Here is an 18,669-nt window from a genome sequence, read left to right on the forward strand (position 1 = left end):
ACTCTTCTCCACATTATCTGAGCTATGCTATCCACATTCATCTTGTATCTCTTTACTCTTACTGCATGTCAACAATTGTCTCCTTTGTTTCTATTTTTATGTTTCCTAAGGATTTTTTAGAAAGACAAAGTTGAGACTACAATACAACATATTTCCAACAAGTCTCTGCGTGATACGATATTCCTCGCATTCATTACAGGGCATGAAGCACTTTTGTGAAAACTCCTATCCGACTATACCCTGAAGCTGACTGATAAACAATATTGCAATGAGGAAACATACTACGTTTGCTGAGAAGATCATTACTGGCATTAAAAAACAATGGTTGTTATTATTGTGATTGTTGCAAATAAATGATTGCTGTAAATGTCACATAACTTTATGTGAAGTGTCTAATTTGTCTTCATGTCCACATGATATATATACTGTATATATATTTGTATTTAAAACCATATGACTCAGTGCTCCCAGAATAAAAGCAGCATGGTATCTTCCTGTATGGAATCAGGTTCTCAGGGTGAGCTCAGTGCCTGGGTGCTCAATTTTTAAAGTGACTAATGGCACATGGAAATGTTGCGATGACATCAGAATGGTCTCCAAGATGTCTGTCTACTGCTTTTCTCTGTGACCTCACATATTCCTCGCCTTTAAGTGCTGTAAAAGTACATGAGACATTGAATTGTCAGGGAAAAAAATGCCACTTAGGCCTGAGAGATGATCCATCCACTTTTAGCCTAATAATTCCCTAAGGACACAGGCTATTGATAATTTTGGCATAAAGTAAATGCACTGGAAATAATGAATGACAGCAGGTGCTCATATTTTTGTAATTTATTGCCCCATAATTGGACAAATTATAAAGCTCACATGACGTTTTTCAGAAAGTAACTGCTTCACAGGGGGAAAAAAAAAGAATTGTTTTTGAATATGAAACACAGGTACAGCACTTTTTAATTAATATGGCCCAGCATGGTAATTTTGCATGCCAGAGTCAGTCATGTCGCTGTCTGTATATGCATTTTTAAAGTTATTATGTTCACACTTATCTGGCCAATGTATAATTGCTGATGTTTTCCATCTGGCTCATTCAATCTTTACTGTCTTCTCTATTCCTACAGATCTTTCTGAGGTTGTGTGGCATCATGGACAACAAACTGTTTCAATAAGCCAAAGTTTTCTCTCACCCTAAGCTGTCAGTCTCAATGGTTCAGCAAACATCTGAGAATATTACCAGATCAACAATAAGAGGCTGCTGAACCAACATTCCAACAAAAGAAAAGGTGCAAAGGAGAAATAAAGTTCAGCCTCTCTTTTCTGCACATACTTCTGTCATTTACAGCCATGATATCAAAATTCATACAGAACTGTTCGTCATTGGTCCTGCTGTTTCCTCTTCTCCAATTATTGCAGTTGGACATGCTCAACGCTGCCCCCTCTGGCCCGGAGTCTGACACTTGCTCTACCCTGGTCCAGAGTCGTTTCTTTGGTTTCTTTCTCTCATCCTCTGTATTTACCAGCACACCCTGCTCCTGGACACTGCAGAACCCTGACCCACGGCGCTACACCATCTTTATCAAGGTCACAAAGCCAACCAGAGACTGTATTCCCAGACAGCACCGGACTTTCCAGTTCGACTCCTTCTTGGAAACAACACGAACCTTCCTTGGAATGGAGAGCTTCGACGAGGTAGTGAAGCTGTGTGATTCCTCCACTCATGTTGCCTTCATGGAGGCAGGAAAACAATTCTTGCAGATCCGGAAAGGGCTGCCCAGAGCAGGCGCCGGGCCCAGGAATGGGGAAGGGGAGTTTAAAGTGGAATATCTTGTGGTTGGGAAGCGTAATCCAAGCATGGCTGCCTGTCAAATGCTGTGCCAGTGGTTGGAGGACTGCCTCACTTACAGTACCTCCAACCGGCCTTGTGGAATCATGCAGACACCATGCCAATGTTGGGACCAGCCTCCACCTGACAAAGAGATTAATGGATGCTACAGAGATGGAGTCTACTTGGAGAACTGCATCCCTGTAGTGAAAGAAGGAATGGCAGATATTGACACAAGTGGTGAGCAACCCGTTTTTTGTTTTGTTGTATCTAAAAAACTTGTTCTACCACTGTGAGATAGTTAGCATGTCATAGTAGCAAAGCAATAGAGCACAACAGTGCCTGCCACTTTTTCGTCCATCTTGGTTCCAAGTACAGGATAAGTCTCATTCATTTTTTTTTCATATGGTTTGAGGTTAGGGTTAGGTTAGGGTTAGACTGATGGCTTGAGCAGAAGCATGTACCATTGATTAAAAATCTCAGAGCTAACAGTCTGTATTTAAAGTTATCGTTAAAAATAAATGTTTCTATGAATGTGATTTTTACTTCAGAACCAGACTGTTGTCTATTATAGAGCAAGAACAAAAACATTAGTTCTGAGAGAACTGATGGAGGTTAAAAATGAGAAAGAGAGGAGTGTTAGGTTTCAGCTGATGTGTTCCAAGCTGGGTGACCTTGGGTTCTGGCGCCATGCATGATCCTGTGAGGGTTCAGACAGGGATATTGGATCGGCTCGTGGGAGACTTGATGCGGCAGACATGCTCAGGAATTGACATGGGATAGCGGTGATGTTGGGCTCTGAGATTGATTATAAGGAAGGGAAAGAGGCCGGTTACTGAGTTAAGAGCTATGATGTGATCTCTTATCAAAGAGTGGATGTGGTAAAGAAACTCAACACCTAGAAGAGGCTGAAGCCATGGGTGTGGAAGATCACTCACCCAATCACACTGTGTGACTTTCTACTCTTTATTCTCCACTTCAGTGTCTGTTTTTTCATCTGCTTGTTAAAAATTCCACAGGGTAATGGACCTCCAGAGTTTAAAGTGTCCGAAACTCTCTAAAAAAGGCATTTACCGGCTTGCAATGGATATTATGTGCGATTATTATACAGTAGAACCAGAAGATAAAAAGTTAGACAAGCACGGCAGATGGATAGATGGACGGAGGGCGTGACAAAGAGAAAACATCTAATTCAGTAGATTGATTGTGATCTCGGGAGGCGAGCCAGGAACGTCTGGCTGGGTCATTGGACAGAGCCATGGCAGAATGGTAAATGAAAGATGACTTTTGAAGGATATGCCCTGCATCATTATCATGTTGCTCTCTTGGACCTATCACTCCATGGATGTCCCCAACACAGTATTAATGGTAGGATGTTCCTGCTTTCTTGGAGCGACAGTGGTGAGTGAAAATTATGAGAGAGTGGGACACATAAGAGGGTGGGTGTGCGTTCCATCTTAAAATACTAAAGGCGTGTCTATTGTGTCAGTGTGACTCATTGCACAGAAGGTGGAAGAAGAGTGGAAGTAAGAAAGAATGAGAGAGGCTGTGTCTGAAACCTGAAAAGAGCTGCCTTTTCATGCAGTATATGGAGGCACATTCAAACCCTGCATCACATCCTGTCACATCCACATACTAAGATGCCTTCAGTGCAAAAACATTTTCTCACTCAGTATTCTTGTCTTATTTTTCCGGTAAAAATATGTACAAATTCCTAAAACAAGATAAATAATATAAGATATTAAGTCTTGTTTTCAGAGAATCTAACAAGCTGTGTCCCAAATGATGCACTATACACAGTGCAGTTACAGTATACACTATGCACTTGGCCATCCAGAGTATGAATTTTCAAAGTACTGTATTGTTTCAATTGGAACACTAATGTTTTTAACTACACAGAAGCATTCATTAATGTGTTGCCGCTAGCTTTTGTATGCTAGCCAACCCTACTCAAACACTTATTTTTCAAATAATGTACATATTCACACAGGTTGAATGATGGTAAAGCATTCAACCCATCTTTTCAAGGTGCTGTCTTCATATAAGTTTTGCTAGTTGTCACATTAAACATTAATTACAATTGTTTTGTCAAGCAAGTATCGCAGCCACATTATTCCACCCCTTACGCTACATAGGGCAAGCCAGGACCACTGAGTGTATGAAGTGTCCAACATTCCACACTCCGTTATATTGGTTGAAGAACTTACTGTACATCATCTGGGTACTCATAATACTCTTCTTATGATTGTGTTTTCAGTGTGAACACTTCTCACACTACTATGCTATGCTTTGCTTTAGAATAGTGCATAATTATGCCATTTGGTATGCAGCTAAACTTTTGTAAGGTTTATGATTAAAACAAGAGGGGTTTGCCAGAGGGGTTAGAAAAATAAACTGGTTTCTCCTTTGAATTAAGTTTATATTCCTTATTCCATTGGCAAATGGTTTTTATTTCTGAATTTAAGATTAAACCTCTCTGAACTTTGGTAGATTTCTTTGAAAACATCTTTTGCTTCTCAAGTAAACCTACCTTATTTTAAGGATGTTTGATAAATGTCAATTATTTGTTCTAGATGTGACATGATGGTGCCTTAATACAAAACTGCTGTCTCTTAAGCCATTGACTGATGGGGCATCAAGGCAGCAGCCTTCGATTTCAGACAGAGCCAGAAAGAGAGAGACAGTTTAAAGAGAAATGGAGGGAGAGGGGAGTGGGAAGGAAAGTTCAGGTGTCAAGCGATGATGAGAGCAGAGAGAAGAAAATATTGTCCTTATGGCTTGCACTTTTCCCTATTCTGGATGGATGTGTCTCAGAGAGCTTTGGTTAAGTAAGATGAAAGTGTGTCCTTGTTATTTCTCAGCAAGGTGCTTTGAATTGTGAGCGGGCAATTATATATTATAGATTTTAGATGGGCTGTGATGTTGCTAAACAAAGGGATTTCAATTGACTGTCACCATATTCCACAGTCCATTGTGTTCAGGCACAATAATTGATCACTTATGAGTCAATATCACTATAAAGTGCCTTTGGTGTCCTCATCAGAATCGCTCAGTCATCATGATCATAATGCAAAATAATGAAATTCTGAGGTTTTATTATAAATGGCCAAACACTTACACACATACAAGTACAATGATAAGTCTCTTGAAATGTGTTTTTCTGATTTTATACCATTTTCTTTGATTGGATGAATGTGATTTTGGCATGTCCCACACGCTACTCAGCTAAATTCAGTGAGTGTAAAAAGTGGTTAAATGACATAAAATTTAAATACTTTTTGAATGTTCTTATTGTCCTCATCAAATTATTTAATAAAACAAGTCATTTTGATTATTTATATTTTATTTTCATAATAATATTAAGCATTTTGCATGTGTCCCTGAAATTGCTGTCCACCCTGTCATTATTGGGTAAACGCCCCTTTAAGAAACCAACTGATGTACACAGTGTCATCCCCTCCCCCATTTGGTCTTTCTTCAGTGGAGGTTAAAACATCTGCTGCACACACAGTAAGTATCTACACTTATATTTCCTAATTTTCATCATATTGTGTTTGTAGTTGCGTGTTGTCAAGCTTAATATGTCCACCCTGTCATTGTGAAATATTAATTAATATAAAAACATTTCAGAAATTCAAAATATAGATTTTAAACAGTGCACAGTCAGCTTCAGTCAGTGAATCACTTTGCTAACTGCTACACACCATGTGCTCATTAAATGCTAACTTTAGCCAAAAATGTCCACCCTGTCATTGTCCACCCTGTCACCAAGCCTTCCAATGACAGGGTGGACATGGTTCATGACAGGGAGGACATTTACAGTTTTTGCCACATTTTGATGTTTATTTCACATATCAGAACAGTTATAACACATATTATAACAGTAGATTATATACATGTTCCAGTCCATAATCCAACGTACTCCATAAGGGGCTTTTGCACCGCATAGCTCTAGCAGGGTGGTAGGGGTAGGGTTAGGGTTAGGTTAGGGTTAGAACTAATTTCCCCCTGGACCATATTTCTGGTTGCATTTGCACTGGCAGTAGGAATTAAGGGTTTCTTGTTGTTCCTGTTGTTTCTTTAATGTTCCTGTTCTCTTCTAGTTCACCCATTAAAGCATTTGTCCAACCTGTCATGCCAGGTTCCACCCTGTCATCTTGTTGTCCACCCTGTCATCTTGTTGTCCACCTGTCATGTTCAACTTTTATGAAAATAAACAAATTATTTTAACTAATTAAGTTAACAAAACCTTGTGTGTAATTTCTTAATAAACAAATGAGGCCCAGTTAGTATTGTTTTAAAGTTTGACTAAATATCTTTGTTGTTAGATTTTATTTAGAAAAGAATGTGCAACTATCACATATTTTATTGGGCAAAACATATTTAGGCAGTAACTTCATTATTATCAAAAGACTTTTACCATTAACTAAAATGTTTTGTTGGGAAAGGGACACATTATCTTTCTGCAGATCTACATTTTATAATCACTATGCAATGAAAATGTATTTATTCTACTTTGAATTTGTCCATGACAGGGTGGACATATTTTATGGTTTGGTTGTATATTGTCAGCTTGCAGTTAATTTATAAAAAGTGCTGGAGCTTGACCAATATGCATTTCTAACAGCCTAAGGTCTCCTTAATACAAAACATATAAAGTTAAATAGAAAATCTCAGATTTGTTTTGTGGAAATTGTGAAGTCTCAAAGACACTTTATGGTGATTTTGACCCTTATATAACTTATCACTCTTTCGTTGTCTCTCTTTTTAACAGTTGGGCACACACAGGTGTGCATTTGTGAGCCAGTTCATGCAGAGAAGTTTCATTGTAGATGGTTGTACAGGCGGTGCTCAGTCTCTGTGTGTGGGGGTGGGGGTGTCATGTGCATGTTTGGCCACCAGGGGCACGCTCAATTTTAGCACGGTGCTTAGAAAACTGCTTCCACTGCTCAAAGAAGGATAAGCACAGTCCTTAGCTCTGCTGGATGGATGATCACTATCACTCCCTCTCTCTTTGTCTCTCACTCACTTTTGCTCACTCGCTGTCTATTAACGTTGCCAATGTAAGCTCTTGGCCCCTCCACAGCACTCCAGAGCTCATGAAAAATTCATATTTTAATTAAGCAGTTTTACTGCCTGTGTGCTTGATAATAAAATGCCTCAGGTTGGTTGTGTGTTAGGGTGTGAATATGTGTTTAAAATATGTATGTTAGCCATGAGACTGTAACTAGTCCATGGTAAACACTTACAGGAGAAGAGAAAAAAAATAATTTGTCAGACATTTGTCTTGCTGCAGGGGTTCAGTGTTATTTCATGCACACATTCACGGGGGGATTTTTTTAGGTTATTTTTTCCAAAACTATGTTACATTGTCATTCAGGAGAATATCAATGTTTCACTGTTTATTTAGAACTGACTCTGTCTCTAAAGACTCTCATTAATACCTAAAATGACACTGCCCCCCTTCCAAGGTAAACATTCTAGTTAATTGTCCACAGCTAGTTGTAAACGTCAAGGCGAAATCTTGTAAAACAAAGATCCTGGTCTACGTTCACCCTGAAAATAAGAAAAGAAAGACATTATATATTGTTTAAAGAAAATGAAGCCTATTTTCAGGACCATTAAGATTTTAATAGTTGCATTGTGATATTATTTTCAAGACAATTAAGCACCCCTACTACGCCTTTCTTATGCATAGTATTCAAATTCATTTTCACTCTCATAGCTATAATGCAAAAAAGGTTATATTATTTATATGGCTAAGTATTCATAAATCAAAGCAGCAATTTGTTGCACTGTTGAAAATCTAATCACTGTTGAGAAAAAGGGGAATAATACAAAAATAAAATAAATCAAAAGTTAAACACCCACATACATTAACCTACAGTAATCAGAATTTGGAAAAAAAACATGATTATGTCACAACCTTGGTCTAACAGCTCTCTCCTTTCTGTTGTCTGTTAATGTGTGTCTGTCTTGTGTTTGAGCGCATTGCTTTGCTTTGTTTTGTTTTCTGTCTGCCATGCACTGTCCTAACCCTGCCTGCTTTCTTCCTCCTGCCAAGCCTTCTCGTATCGTCCTCCTCATGTTTATTGTCTGCACCTGTTCCTCATGTGTTTGGTTCTATATATTTTGCCCTCTTTCCTCTTGTATTTGTTAAATCATTTTGTGAGTTTGTCAGCCCTAGCCCTAGCCCTGTTTTGTTTGTTTCCTCTCCCTCATGAGAGTTTTGTGTTGCCTGTTTGTTTCTATTGATTATTTTTTTTTTTGGTTTTCACTCATTCCTGCGCTTGGGTCCTTCTTCCTGCTAATGTACTGTGACTGGTTAATTGTCATGAAAAATTGTCTCAATCCAAACAATCCTAATGGCTCTAAAAATAAAAATGTTCTTTATTATGTCCCCTGGGGGTTAGGACTCCCCGCACAACTATCAGACCAAAAAGACTGAGATGGATCCAATGTTTGATTTATTTGATTAAAATATTTTGAAAAAGAGCAGCAAGTATTTGGCTTAAGGGTGACCCCTGGCCCAAAAAAGCATCAAAAGATAAAAAAGGAAAGCCACCTGAAAAAAAAAAAAAATGATTAGCTCTGAATCAGACTATTATTGCTAAGTATAAATGCAAAGAACTCTTGCAGTTCTCACGTGCAAGGTGTTGGTCTGGCAGCTAGAGGGGAGCGTGGAGAAGTGCGACTGCCTGGAGTCACAACAGCTCCCATCTCACAGGCAGAACATGGATTTTGTATGTCCTCGTCCACACTAAGGCATTTTCATTTGACATTTGTTTTCTGACCACACTGAGATGCTGTCTTTGACAGCGAAAAAGGATCTTTTCATAAACGCTCTCCCAATTGGATACATTTGAAAACACCATCTTCACGATGTAGTGTGGACAGGGAAATGGAGATACCTGAAAACAATGACGGATTTGTTGTCACGTGATGCATTCATGTGATCCATTCAACCCAAAACAATCAAGCTGGCGGCCCATGTTGTAGCTGCACTGTTGTGCCTGGTATTCCCTTTGATAGCGTCATTAAAGATTAATGTTACTTTGTACAACATTCACATTGCATGCCTTCAAATGTGAAGGGAAGTTTACTCAGAATTTCTGTCCAGCGACAGGACATATGGACAACTGCGTTTCAGGCCGTACATGGAACAGTGATTTTTCGAATTCGCAGAAAGGGGATTTAAGAGTTTTTATACGTTTCAGTGTGGATGAGAAACTTTTGGAATAATACTTGAAAAAGCCATTATGGACAGAGAGCTGTTCAAAAACCAAAACGCTATGGATGTATCCTAAAACACATGCTGTTTCTCGTTTGGAAGGCTGCATTCTAGGTAGGTTGCGTGCCTTTGAAGGTTGCAGTATACCGAGTGTCCTCCTTTAAACATGTCATGTTTAAACGAGATGGCCTTCGTAGGACAAACGGAAACGGAACGTAACATGGTTACTATGACAGCACACCACTCTTAAACAAGCGCGAGCACGTTGAGCGAGAAGGGAACAAAGTCCCTCTGGAAAGGAATGTATGAGGTAAATTTTAGGTGAGTTATAATGATGTATAGAGAAAGAAAAATATATTTTACAGGTGTACTTTTAGTCAAATACTTTATTTTAATTATATATTAATATAATATTGATATAATATAATTTTTTTTTATATACATTTCTGTTGAAGCAAAGAATTGTGGGTTGTGAGTGCCCACGAAGGATAAACCTCATACATTCTCTGAATTCCTGTGAAAGAAGGTTGCATTCGAAGGCTGCATTCAAAGTGTCCTAGTCTCTTTTCTGAAATGAGACAGACTCGATGACGTATTCGGCCAAAAAATGTGACCTCCGGAGGATGCATTCTTCCATATGAGACACAGCCAGTGTCAGGAACAGCCAATCGCCATCGTTAAGGTGGAGCAAACAATTTCTGAATTGGCAGCACCTGGAACAGACACACACAGAGACAGAGATAAAGAGCAGAGCACAACAGCAAAAATGCATACAACAACACAGAACGTTACATTTATGCTTATTTTAAATTTTTTTCCTTTTGATTTTTTGTGAGATTTACCCACAGTGTACAGTCATAAGCACACGTCTTCACATTGCAGAGTTGTGTCTGGGCCCAACTGAGCTGTAAAAAGCCCTGGGGAGCTGCTTATTAGCAAAACATGCTCCAGGATATAGACCTGTTGTGTTTGTGCATGGGTGTGTGTGTGTGTTTGTGTGTTCTTCTGTCTATGACGGAGGGAGAGAGACAACAATGCTGTATGAAACCAAATGATTACCCTTTTCTCTTAGTCACATCTAACCCACAGCCATACAAAACAGAACCCATCAAAAATGGAAAATATCTTCTATCATACTGAGACTGACCCAGAGCAAATGAGTGAGAGATAGAGTGAGAGCGAGAGATAAATGGTTTGATTAAGGGGATTAGGGGTTATTTGCCTGATAAAGCCTCTCACCCTTGAGAGGTTCCACAAATGGGCATGTAGGAATGCCTAATGCATCTAGCCCATGGGACATACATGTACTGTAGCATAGGAATATTAACTCATGATGAAACACTCTGTTTGTTTTAATCAGGTTTACTACCATATGGGGCTAACGCACATTATCTTTCTCTCTCATGCTCTCCCTCTTTCGACCTCTATAATGAGGTGCAGTGTAACTCTCGATGCGGTAAAAAAGTTTGTTTACTGTCATTCACCAAGTCAAGCATTCACAAGTGCCTGCAGGCGCAGTACTCCCAGTTTATCTCAGTCTGCCGACGTTGCATAAGTTCAGAGGCTGTCTAAACTGCAGGTAACCTCAGAATTATTTCTAACCATGGACCAATCAGCTGTAAACCTGAGGATCAACTTTAGCCACAGTAACAGGAACATAGGAACGGATAACCAGTTGAAAGATTTTCATGACTTTCGGTTCCATAATTGATTCTTCCACTGTTGCGGACTCAACACTGTGCTAAAATACTAATTAGTGTTTCCTATGCTACCATTCAGCAGCACTGCTACACTGCTAATCAATTAGTGACTTCCTCCTGATCTAATCACTTTCATCAGTTCTTTGAAGTAAATCAAATAGTAACTGAACAGCAGATCATTCATTTTCTCATGTCCGACATAAGGCTCACAATACTTAATGACAATATTTACTGCATGGTTGTTGATATGAAAAAGTATGATGTAGTTAGAGATATATATTATTCCATGATGAGCTGACTACCCTTGACCGGGTGGTAGGCCACTTAGATCTTCCGCATCCTATCCAGGAGCCTGACGTGGAGGTTCTAGAGGTCTGGGTGTGGATGTCAGAGGGTGCCCCATCCCTGAGAAAGAAGGTCCTTCTTAAATATAGCATATCAGAAGGTCACTTAAGTCCTGTGGAGCTTGACCATTAAAGACTTTTATTTAGTTAACAGAATTTGAATGTATATGAAATTTAACAGGTAGCCAATGTAACGATGATACAATTGGGCTAATATTAACACATTTCTTGGTTCTAGTCAGCACTTTGAACTAATTGTTTGAACTAAGTTTATCTATTTAACTTCCTGGACATTCTCCCAGTAATGCATTACAATAATCTAGTCTTGAGGCCATGAACGTATGAATACACTTTTCGGCATCAGCAACAGAGAGCATGTGTCGTAATATTTCTCAGGTGAAAGAATGCTGTTCTGCAAACATTGGAAATTAGAATTTCAAAGGACAGATTGGTATAAAATATAACACCTAAGATCTTTGCAGAAGAAGACAACATAACACTACATCATCAAGAGTCAAATTATTTTTTAGCTAGGTTTTTGGTCCAATCATTAGTACCTCTGTTTTGTCTGAATTGAGTAGAAGGATATTTCTGACCATCCAGTCTTTACATTTACATTTACATTTATGCATTTGGCAGACGCTTTTATCCAAAGCGACTTACAGTGCACTTATTACAGGGACAATCCCCCTGGAGCAACCTGGAGTTAAGTGCCTTGCTCAAGGACGCAATGGTGGTGGCCATGGGGTTAGAACCTGTGACCTTCTGATTAACAGCCCTGTGCTTTAGCCACTACGCCACCACCACCTAGTATCTTTGATTTAATTGATACTCTCTGCTAATTTGGAGAATTGTGCATTTTTGTTGGGTTTAGAAGAAATATTAAGCTGGGTATCATCAGCATAACAGTGGAAACTTATTCCATGATTCCTGATAATATCTCCCATGGGAAGCATGTATATGGAGAAAAGCAGAGGTTCTAAAACTGATCCCTGTGGCACTCCATAGTTAACTTTTGTTTGACTTGACAATTCCTTGTTTACACATACAAAGGGGTAGCGGTCTGATAAATAGGACCTAAACCATGCTAATGCAAGTCCACTAATGCCAGCATAATTCTCCAGCCTATTCAAGAGAATGTTGTGATCTTTGGTGTCGAGGGTAGCACTAAGATCTAAAAGCACTAGAAGAGGAATGCAGCCGCGATCAGATGATAAGAGCAAGTCATTTGTGAATCTGATATATGCAGTCTCTGTACTGTGATGGGGCCTGAATCCTGTATGAAATTGTTCATATATTACATTTCTCTGTTGAAATGAACATATTTGGGAAGGCACTAACTTTTCTAGTATTTTTTACATAAATGATAGATTTGAAATCATTCTGCATTTAGCCAATTTTCTAGGATCAAGCTGTGGCTTCTTAATAAGTGGTTTGATAACTGCCGTTTTTGGGACATATCCTAAGGATAGCGAGAAGTTAATAATATTAAGAGGAGGTTCTGATATTACTTGGAATACCTTTTTTAAGAGCTTAGTTGGTATTGGATCTAACATACACAACCGGTCAAAAGTTTTGAAAAACTTGACTGAAGTGTTTCTCATGATTTATAATGTTTTGATCTGAATGCTTAAATGTTGGAAAATTATTTTGTAGACAAAAATATATTTGTGCCACCATATTAATTTATTTAATTATAAAACAATAATTTAATAAAAAAAAAAAAAAAACATTTTTTAAATTGATGACATGGACCAAATAATAAAGGAAAGCAACCAGTATTTGCCCAGCATAGTTGGCAGCTCCTTCAATCCTGTTTTAAATGCATCCCAGGGTGATACCTCACCCAAGTTGGTGAGAAAATGCCAAGAGTACATTTCTGCAAATTCTTGGCAAAGGGTGACTACTTTGAAGATGCTAAAATAAAACACAGTTTTGATTTATTTTGGATTTTGTTTAGTCAAAACATAATTCCCATAGTTCCATTTATTTTATTCCATTGTTTTGATGACTTTACTATTATTCTAAAATGTGAAGAAAAAAAAATGATAATGAAGAATGAGTAAATGTTAAAAACTTTTGACCGGTAGTGTTTATGTTGTGGCTTTTGATTTTTGTATACATTTTATTAGCTCTTCGTGACCTATGACAGAGAAGAATTGAAGATGCTCGTGAGCAAAATTATGAGATACTGAATGTATTTCTGAGGTGCTGTGAGAGTTCATTAAATAGTTCCAATTTTATTTCTGATTATTTAAATTTTATCAGTAAAGAAATCATTACTATTGTGTTGCGACGCAATATCTGGTTCAGTCGATGCTTTAATCCTAAACAATTTATCCACAGTACTGAATAAATACCTAGGACTGTTGTGGTTATTTTTTATGAGTTTGCTATAATATGCTGACTTGGCTGCTTTTAGTTCCTGTCTTTAGCTACAGACACTATCCTTCATTGCACTTTGAAATACCTCTAATTTTGTATTCTTCCATTTGCGCTCCATTTTCCGAGCTGCTCTCTTGAGAGCATGAGTGTGATCATTGTACCAGGGTGCAATTTTGAATTTTATTTAATTGAAGGGGGGGTCGACACTATCTAGAATGCTAGAGAAGACTGTACTCATATTTTCGGTTATTTCATCTTACCATTCTAAACTTTTTGGCTTACTGAGTATTTGAGACATTTCTGGAAGATTATTATTGAAACTATATTTAGTGGTTCTACCTGAATGATAGCATAGTGTAGATTGAATGACATTATCTGATCACAACAAAAACGAGATGAGGTAATGATCTGAGATGTCATCACTCTGCAGTAGAATTTCTATAGTATCAGCATCAACTCCATATGACAGAATGAAATATAGTGTATGATTATGGCGATGAGTTGGTCCTGTCAGATTTGTCTGACTCCAAGAGAGTTGAGAATATCAATAAATGCTAATCCCAATGTGTCATTTCATTATCTATGTGAATGTTGAGGTCACGAACAATTAAAGCTCTATCTACATTAACTACTAGATCAGACAGAAAATAAGCAAATTCACCAAGGAAACCAGAGTAAGGCCCAGGTGATCTATATACTAGAGCAAGGGCAAAAGCTGACAGATATTTTTTATTTATATCTGACAGTGTTACATTAAGCATTATTAGTTCAAAAGACTTAAACTTATATCCTGTCTTCTGAGTAACACCCAAAATGACACTGTAAATTGTAGCAACACCTCCTCCTCGACCCAGATAAGGCTCATGTTTATAACAATAACCTGGGGGAGTAAATTCATTTAAAATAATATATTCATCCAGTTTAAGCCAGGTTTCAGTCAAATAGGGCGCATCCAAAATATGATCTATAATAATTTAATTTACAATTAGTGCTGAAAGATATCTAATGTTTAGTAGCACTACCTTTCAGTTTAACGTTAATCATATTTTCTATAATGATTTAGTAAAGGGGTTTGTGTTTGGTAGTTCGGGGAACAGACACAGTCTCAATATGATATCTAGGTGGTCTCTATGTGTTGTAGTTTATGTGACCTATCTGATATCTCAAGGCAGCTAGCAGATGTTCGGATAAACCAGTTTGTCTGCTTACTGGGACCCAGTTAGTCAAATTATGTAATTATTAAGAATATTAGCCAAATTACTAGATTACTAGCGACACCTTTCCTGGAGGGACGGAGTCCGTCTCTTTTAAGTTAGGTCTACCCCAAAAAGTCTTCCAATTGTCTATAAATCCTATGCTATTCTCCAGACGCCGCTCAGACATCCAGCCATTCAGTGACACTAATCTACTATGAACCTTGTCACCACGATGAGTGGGAAGGGGGCCCAAGCTAATTACAGTATCTGTCATAGTTTCTGCAAGTTCACACACCTCTTTAACATTATCTCTAGTGCTCTCCGACTGCCGAAGCATTAGTTATTACTGCCAACGTGGATAACAATTTTAGAAAATCTATGTTTAGCATTACCCAGCACTTGTAAATTTGATCTGATGACAGACACTCTGGCACCCGAAATGCATTTAACAGTAGTGGCTGAAGTCTCTATTTCCACATTCCTTACAATAGAATAATAGAATTATTAGGGCTCTTTCAACATGATTCTCAGTTGGGTGCATCACTGAGTGGTGCGAATCGATTGGAAACTCTAACAGGAATGGGACTCTAGAGCCGGAACCAAAGTGTGTGTGTTGGTTGTTCTACTTGCACCCAAAACAGGAACTACCAGCTTCTATTTCTCATTGACCTCCACTAATGTTCGGATGCTTGTCTCAGTCTCAGTAACCTTCTCCGTCAGCCTGACTAATTCCTTAAATTTTTCACATGTAAATCCCTCGCTGCTGACGGAAGAAGCTATAGTAAATTTGTGGCATGTAATACAGGAAGAAATAACATGAGCGGATGCCATGTCTTACCACAACTGTTTGTTGTTTTTGTTGTTATGGTTGTTCTTGAGCGGCAAGGATTTGAGATTGATGTGGTTCCTAATCAGCAGATGTTTGAGATTGATGGAATAATCCATGTAAAACATAAAAACGAATACACGCAGCCGAGACACAAGATGTTGACAAGAGGAAAAAGTAAAATGAAAAAACAGAAACAGGTCCGCGTGGTATAATACACACAGATAAAACAGTAAAAAATTTAAAAACCTGAAGCACGCAGTAAAATGGTAAAAGATAGAATAATGAACGTATAAGAATAAGCAATGCTAAGCAGGCTAGCAAGCTACAAACAAACCGGCAGCTACAGAAGCAGGCAAGGAATAGGAATAGCATTTAGTGGAATAGGAATCAGAACTGGAATCGTTAAATCCCTTACAATACCACTCCCTAAAAATGTATATGTTTCCTACTTTATTTCCATTGGAAATCCATTGTTAAGCTTACGTTATACTGACTATTTGAGAATAGATCATTTTAAAACTGTGTATACATATTATTATCGATTTAGATGATTAGGCAATACACCAGAAACATAACAAGCTGGCTTTGACAGTCAGCTATTTAAAGGTACTGTATATAACGAATGAAATTTAAAGCAATTAATTAAAAATGTTTGTAAATAAAAACCTTTAATTTTTGTCAGATAAAGAGAATAAAGTGGCTGGAGTAGCTATGCAGCATGCAAAAAACTGAAACTGGACATCCATCAATAAAAGATTTTCTCGTCGGGTGCTTGCAGTAGACAGCTCTGTTCATTATAATGGACATGATTTAGTTTTGTTGTGTTGCTACATGACGCATACATTTGTTGTAGACACAATATTGTTTGTGATTTGCCACCTTAAATACCACAAAACATCTGCCATTAGTAGTCAATATATTTTGTTTTGATTAAAGGGATATTTCACCCAAAAAAATTTATTCTATCATACACTCACACTCATGCCATCTTAGATGTGTGCTTTCTTTCTTGTGCTGAACAAAAACAAAGAATTTTAGAAGAATATCTTAGCTCTTTGTTTGTGTTCTGCAAAAGAAAGAAAGTCATACACACCTGGGATGTCTTGAGGGTAAGCAAATGATGTGAGAATCTTCATTTCTGGCTGAACTATCCGTTTAGTTCCTTTAATTCCTGAACTTTATCACAGTCTGCGTTTTATAACTGGTTCTGAATAGAAGCATTATGAAATTTACATCTGCTTTCTTGTCAATGGAATGTCGCCAAAATCATTTAATGAGTTCACTGGTATAGACCTGGAGCACATTAAGGTTAATGGATTTGCCATTGAAAGTACAGCTTGGGGTGAAATACAGTTTCTGACCTCTGCATGATTTTTCTGGAGCACTTTTATGATTTTGGAATTTTCACCTTAATGAAATGCTATAAAATTTTGTCATTTGTAATTAGTTTGAATATTTAGTTTTAATTATGCTCATTACATACCAATTTGAGAACACAACTGCATATGTTGCCTTTACATATATTCAGGAAATTGCTTTCCTTTTTGTATCACATTTGAAATTAGATTAACTTTTTTCTTTTTAAATGTCACAGAGTTTCAAAGAGTCAGATATGGTTTCGGGCAGTTCAGCCTAAGTGTGACGGTGCATTTTGCCAGTCATGGTTCCAAGAACTGAAAGTGCATGAAAGTGGATGTGTTTGTGTGTGTGTTCCACTTGGGTAATTTGCCTTCACGGCCACGGAGTGCTCATGGCCATGGAGGTTGTTTCCTATTTGCTGCCAGCGGTCCTGAACATGGTGTCTGTCAAAGAGGCTGTCCAGTTCCCCGAAGCTGTTGACGAGCCTGTCCATTCCCCGAGCCTGTCAACGAGTCTTCAACGGCTCCGCCCCTCGGGTCTTTCATGGCTTTGCCCCTAGAATCGTCTAAGATTTCTAAGTCTTCCGAGGCTCCATCCGCTCTTGAGACTTCTCCTCATGCGGCTCCGCTTGCTCCTCCACCAGTGACTCCCCCAATCCATTTGAGACTCAAATTCCTGATCCTCCAGTGGCTCCACCCCTCCCCCTCCACCTCCAGCTCCACCCCCGAGTCTAAATTCCCTGGTCCTCCTGCAGCTCCGCTCACTCCACCTCTGGCTCAGCCCCCGAGTCTCAATTCCCTGTGTCTCCGTCTACTCCACCTCTGGCTCTACCCCTGAGATTTAAATTCCTGATCCTCCAGCAGATCCACCACTGGCTCCCTCTGCTGAGCCTCCATCCCTGGTAGCTCTTCCCTCGGAGTCCCTACTTTCAGCAGTTCCATTCCTTGGGCCTCTGCCTCCTGCGGCTTCACCTCCTGACCCTGTGCCAGTTCCGTCCTGGTTTCCTGACCTTCTACCAGTTCCGTCCTGGTCTCCTGATCCTAAGCCAGTTCCGTTCCTGGAGCCGCCTCTCAAATCGTCAGACCCCGATACCTTTCTGGAACTACCTCCCTGGCCACTGGCTCCGCTCTGGTCTACTGAGCATCCGCTTGATCTGAACTAACCTGTTTGGTCTCCTGGTTCACGTTGGTCTTTGGACACCCTGTTTGCTCTGCCTTGGCCGCCTTGTCCGTTTTGCCCTCTCGTTTCCCCTGTGTTTTCTTGGACTGCCGGTTCCATGATGTCCCGCTCCTCCCATTAACAATTTATTTATTTTTATTGGTGTTATGTTTAGGAGCGCCAGGAATCACTACTTAAAGGGGGGGTATGTTACACTTGGAAAATTTGTCCTAGCTGCCACTAGAGGTTACTAGGTGTTTTTGAGACTTTTAGTTTGTAATTCTGAGTTTTCCTTGTCTAGTCTTGTGATATCCTGTTTCCCTCATGTTCATGTGTCTTGTTCTCATTGGTTTATTGTCTTGTTAATTTGTTGTCAGTTCTGTTTTGTTATGGGTTCCTGTTTAGCTGTGTTGTTATCTTGTTATTAGTTAAGTCTAATCATTGGTTATCTTTGTCATGTGTTTCCCTTGCTAGTTTATTTAAGCCCTCGTTTTTGCTATAGTCCTCGTTGAGTATTGTTGATTGTAACTGTTCAGAGTCCAGTCTATTCGGTTCCTAGTTAAGTCTAAGTTTATAGTTTAGTCAAGTCAAGTCATTTATGTTTGTCTTATACTGGATTCATGTTTTGTATATCAGCACTGTAAATAA

The 18,669-nt window shown here is 38.8% G+C and overlaps 1 protein-coding gene across 7 annotated transcripts in view; it reads left to right on the forward strand.

Moving 5' to 3' along the window:
• Positions 1-1,258: 1,258 nt before the first annotated feature.
• Positions 1,259-18,669, forward strand: part of LOC127656209 (adhesion G protein-coupled receptor B1-like) — an 86,713-nt gene continuing 69,302 nt past the window's right edge. For 3 of the 7 annotated variants that reach the window (XM_052144406.1, XM_052144410.1, XM_052144412.1), the window contains exon 1: positions 1,259-2,059. In XM_052144406.1, the coding sequence (XP_052000366.1) occupies positions 1,342-2,059 (718 nt within the window). In that variant the 5' untranslated portion in view covers positions 1,259-1,341. The remainder of the gene's footprint in view (positions 2,060-18,669) is intronic. The other 4 variants (XM_052144407.1, XM_052144413.1, XM_052144409.1 and 1 more) reach the window with 2 other exon arrangements.

This window comes from Xyrauchen texanus, chromosome 15 (assembly GCF_025860055.1).
Source record: "Xyrauchen texanus isolate HMW12.3.18 chromosome 15, RBS_HiC_50CHRs, whole genome shotgun sequence".
Lineage (NCBI taxonomy): Eukaryota > Metazoa > Chordata > Actinopteri > Cypriniformes > Catostomidae > Xyrauchen > Xyrauchen texanus.